At 32.4% G+C, this 13,585-nt stretch overlaps 2 protein-coding genes across 2 annotated transcripts; one reads left to right on the top strand and one right to left on the bottom strand.

Moving 5' to 3' along the window:
* Window positions 1–209: 209 nt before the first annotated feature.
* LOC123226956 lies at window positions 210–2,048 on the bottom strand. The gene is made up of 3 exons (XM_044651542.1): window positions 1,513–2,048; window positions 1,119–1,335; window positions 210–1,011 (listed from the first exon to the last, which is right to left on the bottom strand). Exons 1-3 carry the CDS (start codon window positions 1,714–1,716, stop codon window positions 521–523), a joined length of 912 nt encoding a protein of 303 aa, XP_044507477.1. The 5' UTR covers window positions 1,717–2,048; the 3' UTR covers window positions 210–520.
* Window positions 2,049–8,739: 6,691 nt separating this feature from the next.
* On the top strand, window positions 8,740–12,450 carry LOC123226961 (triosephosphate isomerase, cytosolic-like). Its single transcript, XM_044651547.1, has 9 exons — window positions 8,740–8,900; window positions 9,137–9,212; window positions 9,483–9,606; window positions 9,973–10,057; window positions 10,195–10,327; window positions 10,638–10,732; window positions 11,286–11,364; window positions 12,070–12,152; window positions 12,244–12,450. The coding sequence occupies exons 1-9, from the start codon at window positions 8,862–8,864 to the stop codon at window positions 12,292–12,294; spliced, it is 765 nt and encodes a 254-aa protein (XP_044507482.1). The 5' UTR covers window positions 8,740–8,861; the 3' UTR covers window positions 12,295–12,450.
* Window positions 12,451–13,585: the final 1,135 nt, after the last annotated feature.

Here is a 13,585-nt window from a genome sequence, read left to right as displayed (position 1 = left end):
TTTACTGATCATCTTAGATTCCATAAGGTCAAATGTAACAAAGATCGATATGAAAATTGCAGATGTGAGATTTGATTTCATTCCTTTAATACTGGGAAAAGAAATACAGAATGCAGTTCATCGATAAAAGCAGAAACATTCTAAAAATGTTTAGAAAAAAAATTACAAATGCAAAACTTTCCAAAACCAATAAAATGAGGGACGAGGAATACATTCAAGATGATTATGAAAACGCAAAACCCAGAAACAATCTACTCATCAATTCGCTAATAGTGGTTCAATCAAAGCATAAAGAATTACACATATGCAGCTCCGAAAACTTGATACCGACTCAAGCCAAAAAAAGTAAAGAACGAAAATGCTGCTTGTCATTGTTAGCAGTGTGTGCTTCTCTGAAGCTTCAATTTATGCTGGTTCTCACTTATTTAATATGTCGAAAACAAATCACAGAAAAGAAAGCCGCAATAGAATTACACTCTCATATGGAACTTGCATTTTCCAAGGCCAAAATTTGTACCTCTCAAAGAGGTCTCAAGAAGGAATGCCGATGCCTCTCAACTTTCAACCTCCGGTTATTGTCACTGTTTATCGGCTTCAGAAACAGCTCTGGTTCAATTTCAGAATGCAGAGAAGACTGCAGCCTTTTTAAGTGACCTATGCACTGTTCATGATCAAAAGAGCAGGTGCCATTGATATTCTGTTCACCTGGTAGAAAATGTCTCAGGTGGGGCGACTGCCACTTTGCTTGCAAATAAGCAAGAGATCTCCATGGAGGAAGAGGCATTGAATTTTGATTCAAAGAAGATCTCGCAGCCTCAACCATAACCTGAAGAAACTGCTTCAACCTTACCAAAGAACCCACATAAACAACTGGGAGCGATTTCAATATTCTATCATAAGAATCAACAGCTCTAGCTATTTCGAAGTGGCTTCGAAAGTCAATATCAATGATCAAACGCTCAGAACTCCCATTATTATTGTAATTCAGCACATCAATATATTCATGATCCCCTACACGATCCAAAAACCCACAATTTAGAAAACAATCCATATTTTATCCATTCATTTTCAAATATTGTTCAGCAAACAAAATTATTACTCGAAATCCATAAGCATACCTCCTGGCACCTTGCCACTACCCTGCCACCTCGTCGAGCACACAGCAGCATCATAGCCGGAAAGTCTCAAGAGCTTTACCAGCGAAAACCTGATGCAGCTACCGTTACATTGGCCCGACTTAACAACGTTAAGCTCTGTCTCTTTGATAGACAATATGAGAGAATTAACCACAGACATCAAGTCCATCTCATACCGCGGCACAGAATGCTTATAAAACTGCAATATCATGAACAAAAGTTTGTTCGACATCAATTCAATTTTTTATGAGACCTAATTCTTAAGCTTCTTTTCATACGGTTGGATAAAGAAATACAAAAATCAAATTAAAATCTGCAAATTATAATTAAACGTCGGTTTTCGAAATTTAAATTTCGAGAATAAAATTGAACTTACGGAAATTTTATCTGCGAGGTGGGCGAGATCAGAGAAACCAGAATCGGAATCGCTGCTACAGCGAGAATCTGTGCCGCCGCTTCCATTTTCGAGAAAATCGCTGACCATGAGAGCCAAATCATGCTCGCTCTCATGGCTGAAACCTCCTCCGATTCCCCGAGCCCAAAGGTCGCCAGTGGTCCTCGTAGCACACAGCAATTCCATCGTCAATCCGACACCGTTTCCTCCTCGCCAATTCCCCAGCTTCTTCTCTCCCCCACCGTCCTATCACAACAACAACATAACCTCCTCCGCTTGATTCGGTACAAAGGTCAAACGAAACAACAAATTGGTTGGGAAGTTGTTGAGTTTTCGTTCAGAAAAGAATTTGCTCGGATTTCATATCAGCTCAAAATTAATACAATTTTTTGTTTTTTGATTTTTTTTTTTTTTTACGAAAACCTTTTCTAGGGATTTTTTTTTTCAGGTGTTCGTGTTGCGATCCAAAGGGTGTGAATTTCTCGCCGCGAAACCCAAAGGATGAAGACAATCACGTCGGGGAAGGCGAGTTCATATAAGAATTGGTTGGGAGGGATCCAAATGACGGAAATACCCTCTACTATTCAATAGGTTTTGTTTTAAATTTAATGCGAAAATTTAGTGGAAGTGGATAAGGCAGGAGAAAATGTATTTGAACGTACAACTTTTACACTATTATTTGGTCATTTTTTATGATCATTTAATTTAACAATTTTATTTTTTGGCTTTATAAAATGCATATTCAATAAAATCTATAATTAGTAAAATTTAAAAAAAAGCATATTTTAAATTATTATCATATTCATATGTAAACATTTTTAAATGGGCAATATTTTTGTCAATTTAAGAAAACTTTGAAATAACAAAATATTAATTAATTGCATTAATAATGTACTACATTTTTTTTAAGTGATAATGTACTACATTTCAACGTCATAAATAATGTACGACGTTTAGAAGGGCATAATTAGAATTTTTCATGGAGAGACAAGAGTACTTGGAGATCAAGTCACCTTGCAACGGTCATGTCAAGTTGGAAGCTGACGTGAGCTACACGGGACCCTTGGATTTCGTCAGTCAATAATAATCATCTCATAATTGACTGCTCAATTGAATCCTCACGGTTCAAATTTTATTCATGCAATCCACAGCAAATCCGAAACCCTGAGGATCATGAAACAATCGAACGGCCATTGTTTGTGCTGAAGGATTAATCATACAGTTGAAACCATGTAAGCGCCAAGGTGGAATGAGGGATAATTTGGGGAGAAGGGAAAGTAATTCCGGGGAAAAGAGACGAGGACAAGTGGCACTTACAAAATCAACCATAGGCTAAAAATGACCAACCCAATTGCGGTCGGCAAGTTGGGGGGCTAAGAGTGAATCCGGTAGGGACCCTAGTCTCATTATGAATCACGTGGCAGTACGCGCTAACTCATGAATCACATAACTAATTTTAGGTCAATTGATAAACCGTTGATAACATGGAAGATTACCTTCTTGTGAGTCTTTCTTTATTATTAACCACTTTGGTGTTAACAATGCTTAATATGTTGAGAAGGTGGTTGAAAGTTTAGTTGAATCATAAGAAATAAATGTGATATCTTGAATTCATCTGAAAGTAAAACCATTCAAATCTACCTAAAAAGATAATTTAAGTAATAAAAATGTGATTTTATTTAAATTTCTTTTAACGATATATTAAAATCAAAATTTTAATTTATTCGATTTAATAATTATGAAGTCAGTTATCTAGTTCAGTGATTATAAGATCAGTTACTAAATTTAAGATTTGTGGTTTAATTGATTCTAACCTAATATAACAACTCGATTCAAATAAAATTTCTTATTAGAAAAGAAACCACCAAAATTTTTAATTATATACAAAGTTTACCCTTTTATGATAAGATGTGAAAAATATAATCAAACTCCTAATGAATCCCAATTAGGAGTTAAATTATTAATCTCAATTAAGTGTTGAACAGCAGCATAAAGTTAATCTGGTGGCTTTCCGCCAGGCTGTGGCATCCGAGATGGACCACTTCTACAAGAAAAAGACAATAAAATGGACCACTACACTAAACTAAACTAAACCATATGATTTCTGAATAATATTTTTAATTTGTTATATTAATCTGCCTGACACGGAAAGCATAATTTTCAGGCATGTCCATTCACAAAATGCCCAACCTCGGATCTCAACTCGAATTAAATTAAAACAATCTGTTACACAAGTCCATAAAATAAACGAGAACAGATTTCTCTGGTGTTGGTTTAGAGCTGGTAACAAATATTTTGGGAGAGAAATTTCGCTGAGTTAAATCTCTCTTTTATGATAGAATTAATCATATTAATGATTAGTTTTATCATTATTAAATTAAATTAATTAAAATTTTGATTTGGAAATATCGCCTATATTATGTTACTTGTTCAGTAAGAAATCTATAAAAAAAAAAAAAAAGACATGGTGGGGAATCCAATGTGGCCCATAAAGCATATGAGGAATCTAAATAATGGCCATTAAAAACTAATTTTCTATTCCAATTTATACCAATCCGGAAACATCCCCAATCAGTTTTAAACGAAAACAAACTGGAACGAAAATGTAGACATGATTAATCATGGGCGGTATTAGAGAATCGTTATCGATCTGGCGGCTCAACTAAAATCCAGATTCTTCTATAATTTTCTAAAGACAAGATGGAATATGGATTCTGTCCGACGATTTTCTGGTGCGTAGAGAAGACATTTGCCGCAGAGTGATGTGACAAGAGGCAAAGAAGATGCTCTGTGGACCCATTTCGTCTTCCTTAAGGAGGTTTGAGTTTAACTCTTTCTTTTTTTTTTTTTACCTTTGGTGGGTTTGACTTTAACACTTTCGATAAAATCAATTAAATAGATGGTATAAAAAAGGGGAAAAGTTTATTATTTTCTCATTACTTGCCCCACTGTTTCTTTATTGGGACCATAATTATCAATATCATATAATAAAAAAATATTTTATTATTAAAATTAAAAAATTATATTAAAAATAAATTATTTAAAAAGTTATTAAGTATAAATTATTATTAAGTTTAATAAATTAGATAAATATAAATAATTATTATATTTGATTAAAAGTAATAAAAAATATTAATGTATTATTTTATTTAAATATCTTTTGGTGTAGTTATTTTAAAATATTTTTTATGTTATTTATTATATTAATTGAAAATAAGATTATTTTTGTTCTAAAATTAATGAATAAATATATAATTATAATAAAATAAATATTACTTTAGTAATATTTTAATATTTAAAGTGAATATAGTAATCAAATTATTTTTATATTATTTGTCATATTATCATTAATAATAAAATATTATCAGAATCTTTTATTACTTATAAACATACTCTTTAATATCCCTTAATCAAATACACCCTAAAAATGTATATGATAAATTTTAAATTTTTAAAAATATTTATAATATTTTTAAAAATAATGACCTATTAATTAATTTTTTTATTATTTTTATTACTATTTTATTATTTTAAAAAATATATTACATAATATGATATGAGACTTATTATATAATATAAAAGATTAATGTAATATATAATATAATATAAAGAGTGGCTCTAGAATAAGAATAGCTTAGGGCATGCGTGAAAGCAAATTACAATTTCAGTTTGACCAAAAAAATATTCGAAGCTAAATTTAAATTCACAAGCCATGTGCTATGATTATACTAAGCGGGCGACCGATTTGGATTTGGTATTAAAAATTATTTTAATAATTTTTTAATATTAATTATAATATGATAAATAATATAAAATTAATTTGATAACCACATTTGTTTTATAATAATATAATCTTAATTTTATTATAATTATATCATTATTTATTAATTTTTTAAGATAAAAATAATTTTATTTTTATTTAATATGATAAATAATATAAAAAATATTTCAAAATAATTATATTCAAGAGTATTTAAATAAAATGATACTTTAATATTATTTTATTTTCTCTAATTAAATATAATAATTATTTATACATATTAAATTTTATTAAAAATATTAAATTTACGGAAACTGTACGCATTGTAAATGATCCAAGAATTAGCACCATACTTGAATAAAAAGGATAAAATTATGTACATTATGGAAAACATTTTAGAGGAATGTCTGAGAAATTTTGGAGAGTATTAAATCGTAATTTCGTAAATCTAGCATTTCAAAGAAAAATAGGGCATGTATAAAGACTAGTGTTAGTGTGAGTTGAACATGTGTGTAATAAGCACAAAGCAATAAAACAATAATGCAAGAGAATTTTTAAAATGGTACATTCACTATTCTTTTTTGTAATGTATTTTCGAGGAACATTTATAAAGAATGTTATTGCTCTTGGTGGTTAGGTCAAATAGAAATGTTATAAGAAGAATTTTGGAGAGAATTCAAATAATATTTGTTTGAGCTTGAAGAAGCATTCACCTGAAAGGATTGCCTTTGTATGCCTCTTGGGTTTTATAGCCAAATGATAAGGCACATAGCGTCTAGAGGTTTTACCAAGTTTGTTAGGGGTGAGAACCCACAAATGTGTTATATGGCAACATGCACCTAGATAGTATGGGTTATCTACGTGCTGTTATTAACATGTCAAAACATTGAAATATTAAACGTATCATCATATATATGTCATATGGTACAAAGACAAAGTTTGAGGTGCAATTATCGAGGGGTAAAATTTACTTGCACAAATAAAACTTCAAAAACTTTTCACATCCCTTATGCAGATGAGTGATATGAGTACAGTTATGGCTTACACTTGTATTTGTGATACTGTTGGTAATTCTGATGTTTACACTTTTTCATTTAATAAGAGGCATACCTTCTATATTATACAATCATCATAATGTTTGAGAATGTGTTCTATAGTAGTTTAGGACTATTCATCTGATCTCTAACTTATGGTCAATTGGACGATGCGAATTTCTTTTCGCCTAGAGGCTTTTGCCTATATATTGCCCTTTAAAACAGCTTGACACACTCGGGCACGCATTGTGATAGAAATGCAAGAAAAAGGACATGTTTAAAACATAACAAAGTTAGAATGATAACTGGAAGAAGGTTGTGAAGATGGTCTAAGTGAATTGGATATCTCAGGTTGCCGGAAAATCCTCTCAGACAAGAGATGTTTTTGCAATTCTAGTGTCTATAGATACTTTCGAGTCAACCTTTAGTACCTCAAGTCATGCACTTAATCAATTTTAGAGTTGCTTAACTCTATTTATTGTGAAAGTCTTAATTTACACATAAGATTAGTTAATATCTTCACTTACATTAACTCAAGCCGAACATTTCTTAGAAAATGCAAAAGTTTGTGATTTACGTAGCTTTCTTCTTACTAAAGTACCCCAAGTATCAATATCAGATGTTTGGTTACCGTTTATTTCTCTATGAATAAATTTTGTTCAATATATTTAGCAAATAAATTGACATTCTTGTATTTATTTTTCATAAATGAGTGAATTAGCCAAAGAAATGGTGACTAACACAAGATATCAATGCATGAGAGACCTCAAAATTTGGAAATTTTTGTCAGTTTCTTCCCTTGTATTACTTCTCTTGCAGAATTGTTTATTTTCCATTATTGTCCCTTATTTTCTACTGGGCTTGCTCACAGGTTTGTCAAAATCGTAATCCTCCACAGGGTCTTGACTAATTTCCCATTAATGTCTCTGTTTTCCTTTTCCCCTGCGCCCTTATTTGTTTGTCTTGTTAAGAAATTTGTTCTGCGTTTTGCAATTGTAAGACTTCGATCGAATTTCCATGGCTGGTTGATTTTTATAACTGAATTAATTTGAGAATATCATGATTGAACAATATCGAATATTTGGATTCGAAATCAGAACTGATTGAATAAGTTCTGAATAGGATCTTTCCTATACATGTTTTGGTTTTAATTCATAACTATAAGGACCCAGCCAATTTCAATTCTTGTTTTTTAACAGAGTACCTGAACTTAACGATAACAGTAAGTCAGATTAGACAGGATCTAAAGTCTGTATAGTAATAAGTCTTATGAATCAAACTGATCTGATAAAAGTATGAGCTCTACGGTCTAACTCTATATACATAAGGTTAGAGTGAACCTCACAATAATAGGTCAATCTTGAGGACCGACCCATTAATTTTTTTAAATCGTCAATAGTAACAGCTTATGTTGGATTTTTCTTTCAAACTTTAAGCTACTCTGACCTAATTAACGTCTCTAATTGGACTCACTCAATCCTAATATTAATACATTATTAAAATAATATAATAATTTTATATTAAATATGATATAATCTATACTATCGTTGTAGTAATGGCTATGCTTAATTGCTTGAATACTTTCTCTGATAATAAATATATTATTATGATCGGATAATTCAACTCTGTTTTTACTCAAAGATGATTTATCTTTTCTACCAATTGGACATATTGACACATTTAAACAAGGTGAGATGTTTATATGCTTCTAGTGACGATGCAAGGGCACTAAAGTACATTTGTTGACCCGCGCAACAACAATTTGCATTATTGTCGTAAAATGCATTTTTCTTGACAACCGTACCTAGTTGAAGAATTGAGCTGCAAAGTTTCCCAACATTTTTCGACAACGGATATTGTTTTCTCAATTCACAAGATAAGAAGCTTTTGACATCAGCTTACAGAATGGATGGTAATCAAAACTGGATCCGCAGGCCATAAAAGTCTAAGCCCATTGTTTGTCTTTTGTCCATTAATTTTAGGCCCAAATGTCATTCAACAACATGAATAGAACAAAGGCCTGAAAGACTTATTCCCACCCAAGATTTGGTATATTCTCAAACTTTTCTCGGTAAGATTTAAAAAGCCCAATAAGATTCGTATCTTTGTTGAATTAAACTTTTGCCAGGAGCATTTCTTCCATTCAATTCGGATTGGATCCCTTGATTTTTTGATAAAAATATCTTGATTTTTATACTACATTCCACATTTTGTTAAAATTTGTTTTTAATACATTCATAACATGGAAACAAACGTAATGACGATCTGATTTGAACCACCCACGAGTCACGAGCGGCGCATATCAAAATAAGGTGACATGGCTTTATCCAATTAGCAAGCCCATAAAACACCACTCAAAAACACGTGGGCCACAACCCACTGAGTTACTCGCCCACACATTGCAAACGCTTTACCGTCTTGACAAAACTACCCTTCGGCCTTTTCCAGGACACCCCAAGCATATTCCCATTTGCCAACGGCCTTATACTGCCATAAATACAGTGCTCAACAAACCAATACCAAAACAGAAGTAGAAAATGGGCAGGAAATTCTTCGTAGGCGGTAACTGGAAATGCGTGAGTTCTTGATTTATCTGATTTTATCCTTTGGTTACGTTGTGTTGAATTTGTTTGATCGGATCACGAGTTCTATTCATTTTGGTTTGAATTTATTACCAGTATGGTGTATTTGTTATTAATTTGTTTTGAATTCGTGTGCTGTGAATTTGTTTGAGCAGATCACGAGTTGTATGCATTTTGGTTTGAATTAGTACGTATTTATTTAATTTTGTTTGTTTTGAATCTGTGTGTAGAATGGAACCACTGAAGAGGTGAAGAAGATAGTAAATGTACTCAACGAAGGTCAAGTTCCATCTCAAGATGTTGTTGGTAAGTTCGTCTATTTTAGTTTTTAGATGACTGTGATAAAAAGTTTTCCAAATCTCAGATTAAGACATGAGATCTGAATTAGATAAGTTGAAATATTGGATAAGTTTACTTGTTAAAATATTTTTGGTTAAACTTGAAGTCAATTTTTAAATTTTAGAGTGTTCGGTCAAATTTGATTAGGAGCTTTATTGAATATTTAGTTATAATCTGCTTGTGTTTGTGTGGGTGATTAGGAGTGTTCAAGTGTGTGATCATTTGATTGTATTGCAGAGGTTGTGATTAGCCCACCCTTTGTGTTTCTTCCACTGGTGAAGAGTTTGTTGAGGCCTGATTTTCATGTTGTGGCCCAAAACTGTTGGGTTAAGAAGGGAGGTGCTTTCACCGGTGAGGTTAGGTACGTGCAAGTTGCCATCAACCATTACTAAATTTGACTTGTGTGCTTGTCTAACTGAAACTAGAGGTGCTTGATAACAAAAGTTCATTGGAACACCAAAACTTGATTAGTGACTTAAAAAAATTAACCAGTTCAAGGTGATTCTTGTATGACTTGACTCATTACACTTCAAATTATGGTATGAATCCTCAATCCAACACGGTTTAACTCAATTCGTATGGTGAATTGGCCTTTAGCTAATTTGCTGAATCTTCTATTTTCTTATGGGATTATTTTTTTGCATTGATGCCTTGATTGTTGAGACTTTACTTGCATACAGAACCTTTTTAATTCAAAATTCAAATTTGACATATCATGTTTGTACAGTGCGGAGATGCTTGTCAATTTGAGTATTCCTTGGGTTATCCTTGGTCATTCTGAAAGGAGACTTATCTTAAATGAATCAGACGAGGTAGGCAGCATATATTCAGAATTTTAGACTTCTCCTGTGGTTTTGATATGTCTACAACTGGTACTTCAAAATGTGCTCATCTTTTTCTTCTTAGCATTCACTGCAATAACATTGCATCCTCTATGTGTTTCATTCAGTTTGTAGGGGATAAAGTTAAGTATGCGCTTTCTCAAGGCATAAAAGTGATTGCATGTGTTGGTGAGACTCTTGAGCAACGTGAGGCAGGATCTACTATGGAGGTTGTGGCTGCACAAACCAAAGCAATTGCAGGTACATAATTGACACTGTTCAGAAAACTTGTGCGGGTTCAAAGGCTTTTAGTATCAATGTTATTAATTTCCTATGTTTTATTTAGAAAAAAAAAAAAAACTACGGACGCCCTTGGTGTTTGGTAGTTGTTCATGGTTTATTCTTTAAAATTATTCTTGAATACATTTTGTCTGGTGTGTGGTAATATTATATTTCATGATCTTACCAAAAAAAAAATATATTATATTGCACGGTATTGTCCCTGGTAATAAATTTGTCTTTTATGAGCTTGTCTTCATCCCTTGATCACTTGTTCTTTTTCTGATCACAGAACGAGTCTCAGATTGGTCAAATATTGTTTTGGCCTACGAGCCTGTGTGGGCTATTGGAACTGGAAAAGTTGCTACTCCAGCTCAAGCTCAGGAAGTGAGTCAGAGAAACCTTTACCACATTCATTGTAATTATTATATATTTTAAAATTAAATACATCCTCTCTTTCTTTGCTTTACTTTGGATGTAGTACTGTTTCTCTTGCCTTTTCAGTGTCTGAATCTAACCTAGAGAATTGTTTGGCAATTGTTCTAGTTTCAAAAGTTTGAAACAAAGCCGCTAGAGCTTTTGTTTCAGGAAATATAGATGTGAGAATGGAATGTAGTAATTTTTTTCTATTATAATATTAATGTGCAACATTTCTCATACTAAGATTGTGGGTTTATTTAAGGGTAAAAAAGATATTTGATAAAAGGAAATATTACTTCCGATTGAATTTTTGTGAAGAAAAAGATGTAGTGAATTTGGGCCTAGTAATAAATCACTTAGTGGTGATGATAACTGTGGTCATCTGACAATCCCTTTTTGAATCTGACACATGACAGGAGTCCTTGAGTGAAATTCTGTGCTAAGTATTAATGATAATTTGGATTTGTTGTGTAAAGCCCTCAGTTTCTTAAGGAATAGTTTCTTATTTTCATTATGATAGGTTCATTCTGAAATGAGGAAATGGCTCCATACAAACACCAGTCCTGAGGTAGCCGCAACAACCCGGATAATCTATGGAGGTATCTCTTTTTATTTGTCCCTTGAGCTACTTATCTTTATACTGCCTTTCAGTTGTTCTTACAACGTGCAGCTTAACTTCATAAGTAGCATTTTGGCTTTTAAATCTTCAACTTTCTCTTTTCATGAATTTTCAATCTTCTGAAGCAAGCTTTTTAAACAGCGGAAAGTAAAGCTGATAGAAAAAGGAAAATATTTGTAGAAAAACTGAGACTTTTGTAAAATTTTTATATTGACTTCCCATTAACTGAACAATCTATTTCATCAAGATACTTAAGCGTCATGGTTTTTTGCGCTCTATAATAACAGGAATTCTCTGAGATCTTTTTATGCTAGTGTGAACATTGTGATCTTGGACACAGGGCAGTTATGGCTGGATGTATAAAAAACAACATAATATATTTTATGTACATTCCTAAAGCTACTAAATGTGAAAGTTGTGGCCAACATCACAAATACAAGATCTGCCAATATTTTACCATTTCATATTTTGGGTACACAACAGATTCTTAAAAAAGGGCATTTTGGGTAGCGTTAGCAAAAGCATTATAGCTTCCTTTCCTGAGGATTCCTGAGTACTGGAGAACAGTGATAATGCAAACTAAAAATACTAGTTTCTAAAAGTGTTTTAACTACTCTCCCTGCTCACACATGCATCTTTCATATATTTATGTGTTTGTCATTGCTCATTGGCATACCTGTTTCAGGATCTGTAAATGGTGCAAACTGCAAGGAATTGGCAACTCAGCCTGATGTTGATGGATTTTTGGTGGGTGGAGCTTCTCTGAAGGTAATAATGATGTTTCCTTTTTCTCATTTTGCTTTTCATATACTGAAGTTTCTTGTTCTTATATTTGCTGCTCCTTCTTACTGCATTCCAGCCGGAGTTCATTGACATTATCAAGTCTGCGGAGGTGAAGAAAAGTGCCTGAAGGCATAGCTTGGTGAGTGTCGCAAGCCTTTGCTCTATGTGACATGGTTTCTGAGACTGGTTTTGGACAGTTTTTTAAGGGGAAAGTTGTGCTTTTGTATATCCATAAGCTCCTTAAATGAATTCTATCTATGAAAAAATAATTCTATTTCCCTTACCATGTGTTGTTTATGTTTGGCTTCCAGTGTCTCTGTCTCTCATTGATTATATTATCTTCTTCTGGATCTATCAATATTACGACTTAAGTTATCACTGTCGTGAGGTGTTGAAGTCTGTTGTAGTATTCTTCAGGGAAAATAAGACTAAATTTTTTTATTTTTAATACCAAGAAACAAGTATAAAGTTGACATTTTCCCCAATTTTGACCGTAGAAAGTAACTCCAGGAATATATTAATTATTTACTGCAGAATTCCCTGTTGACCTTAGAGGGATGACAATCGGGTTTTTGGCCCGTTCCGATGGGAGGGAATTCTTCAAGAAAAAATAATTTATTTAATAAAAACAGAAATGAGAATAGAAAAAATCTCACAAACTCAAGATGGGATAGAGATATCTTTAACTCATGATAATCCTGCTTCATCCCAAAATTTATCCTAGACTAAAATTTATTCCCCTTTTACCCCTTTTTTTCCCTTATTTGTCGTATCCTCTTTGTATTCACCATTTCCACCACCTTGTCTCTTCGTCCCTCTCATCTCCATCTTTTTCTGTGTCTTCTCTGTTATCTTTCTCCTTTTCTTCCTTGAAAGAAGTTTTTATAAATGAATAAAATTTTTATTTTAAATATATAAATAAATATACATTTAATTCTAAATTAACTTCGGAGGAACATTAATCTATATAATAATTCATCTGAAAAGATTGGTCAGGAGTGAAGATATTTTCCATTTGGATGGAGACAGAGATTCCCATCATTATGCAGTTGCTATCTGTAGTGGAGTAATTTGGCTATTATATGGTAACATATCAAAATTTCTACAATGACTTTATCAAATATACAGGAAACCGTAGATCAGCTTATAAAGACAATTGAGTGGTCAAATTGATCAAAAACAAAATTTGATGTTTGACAGTCAAATCCATTTTTCTCCAAATGCCAACCCCAATCCTAATAATAGAAAGGATACATTATTATATGAATGAAATATGAAAATGTCTTAAGGTTGCTTCACCTAATTACATCTCTAAATATTTGCTTTAATATTTTTTTGTGGTTGTTGGGTAGAATTAAAGCATAATGAAAGCCTAAATTAAATAAGTGCATTGAACCTCCTTGGTTTCTAGATGGGAA

This window comes from Mangifera indica, chromosome 10 (assembly GCF_011075055.1).
Source record: "Mangifera indica cultivar Alphonso chromosome 10, CATAS_Mindica_2.1, whole genome shotgun sequence".
In the NCBI taxonomy this organism is placed as follows: Eukaryota; Viridiplantae; Streptophyta; class Magnoliopsida; order Sapindales; family Anacardiaceae; genus Mangifera; species Mangifera indica.
The sequence above is the reverse complement of the archived record's forward strand: the minus strand, read 5'-3'. Positions and strand labels throughout refer to the sequence as shown.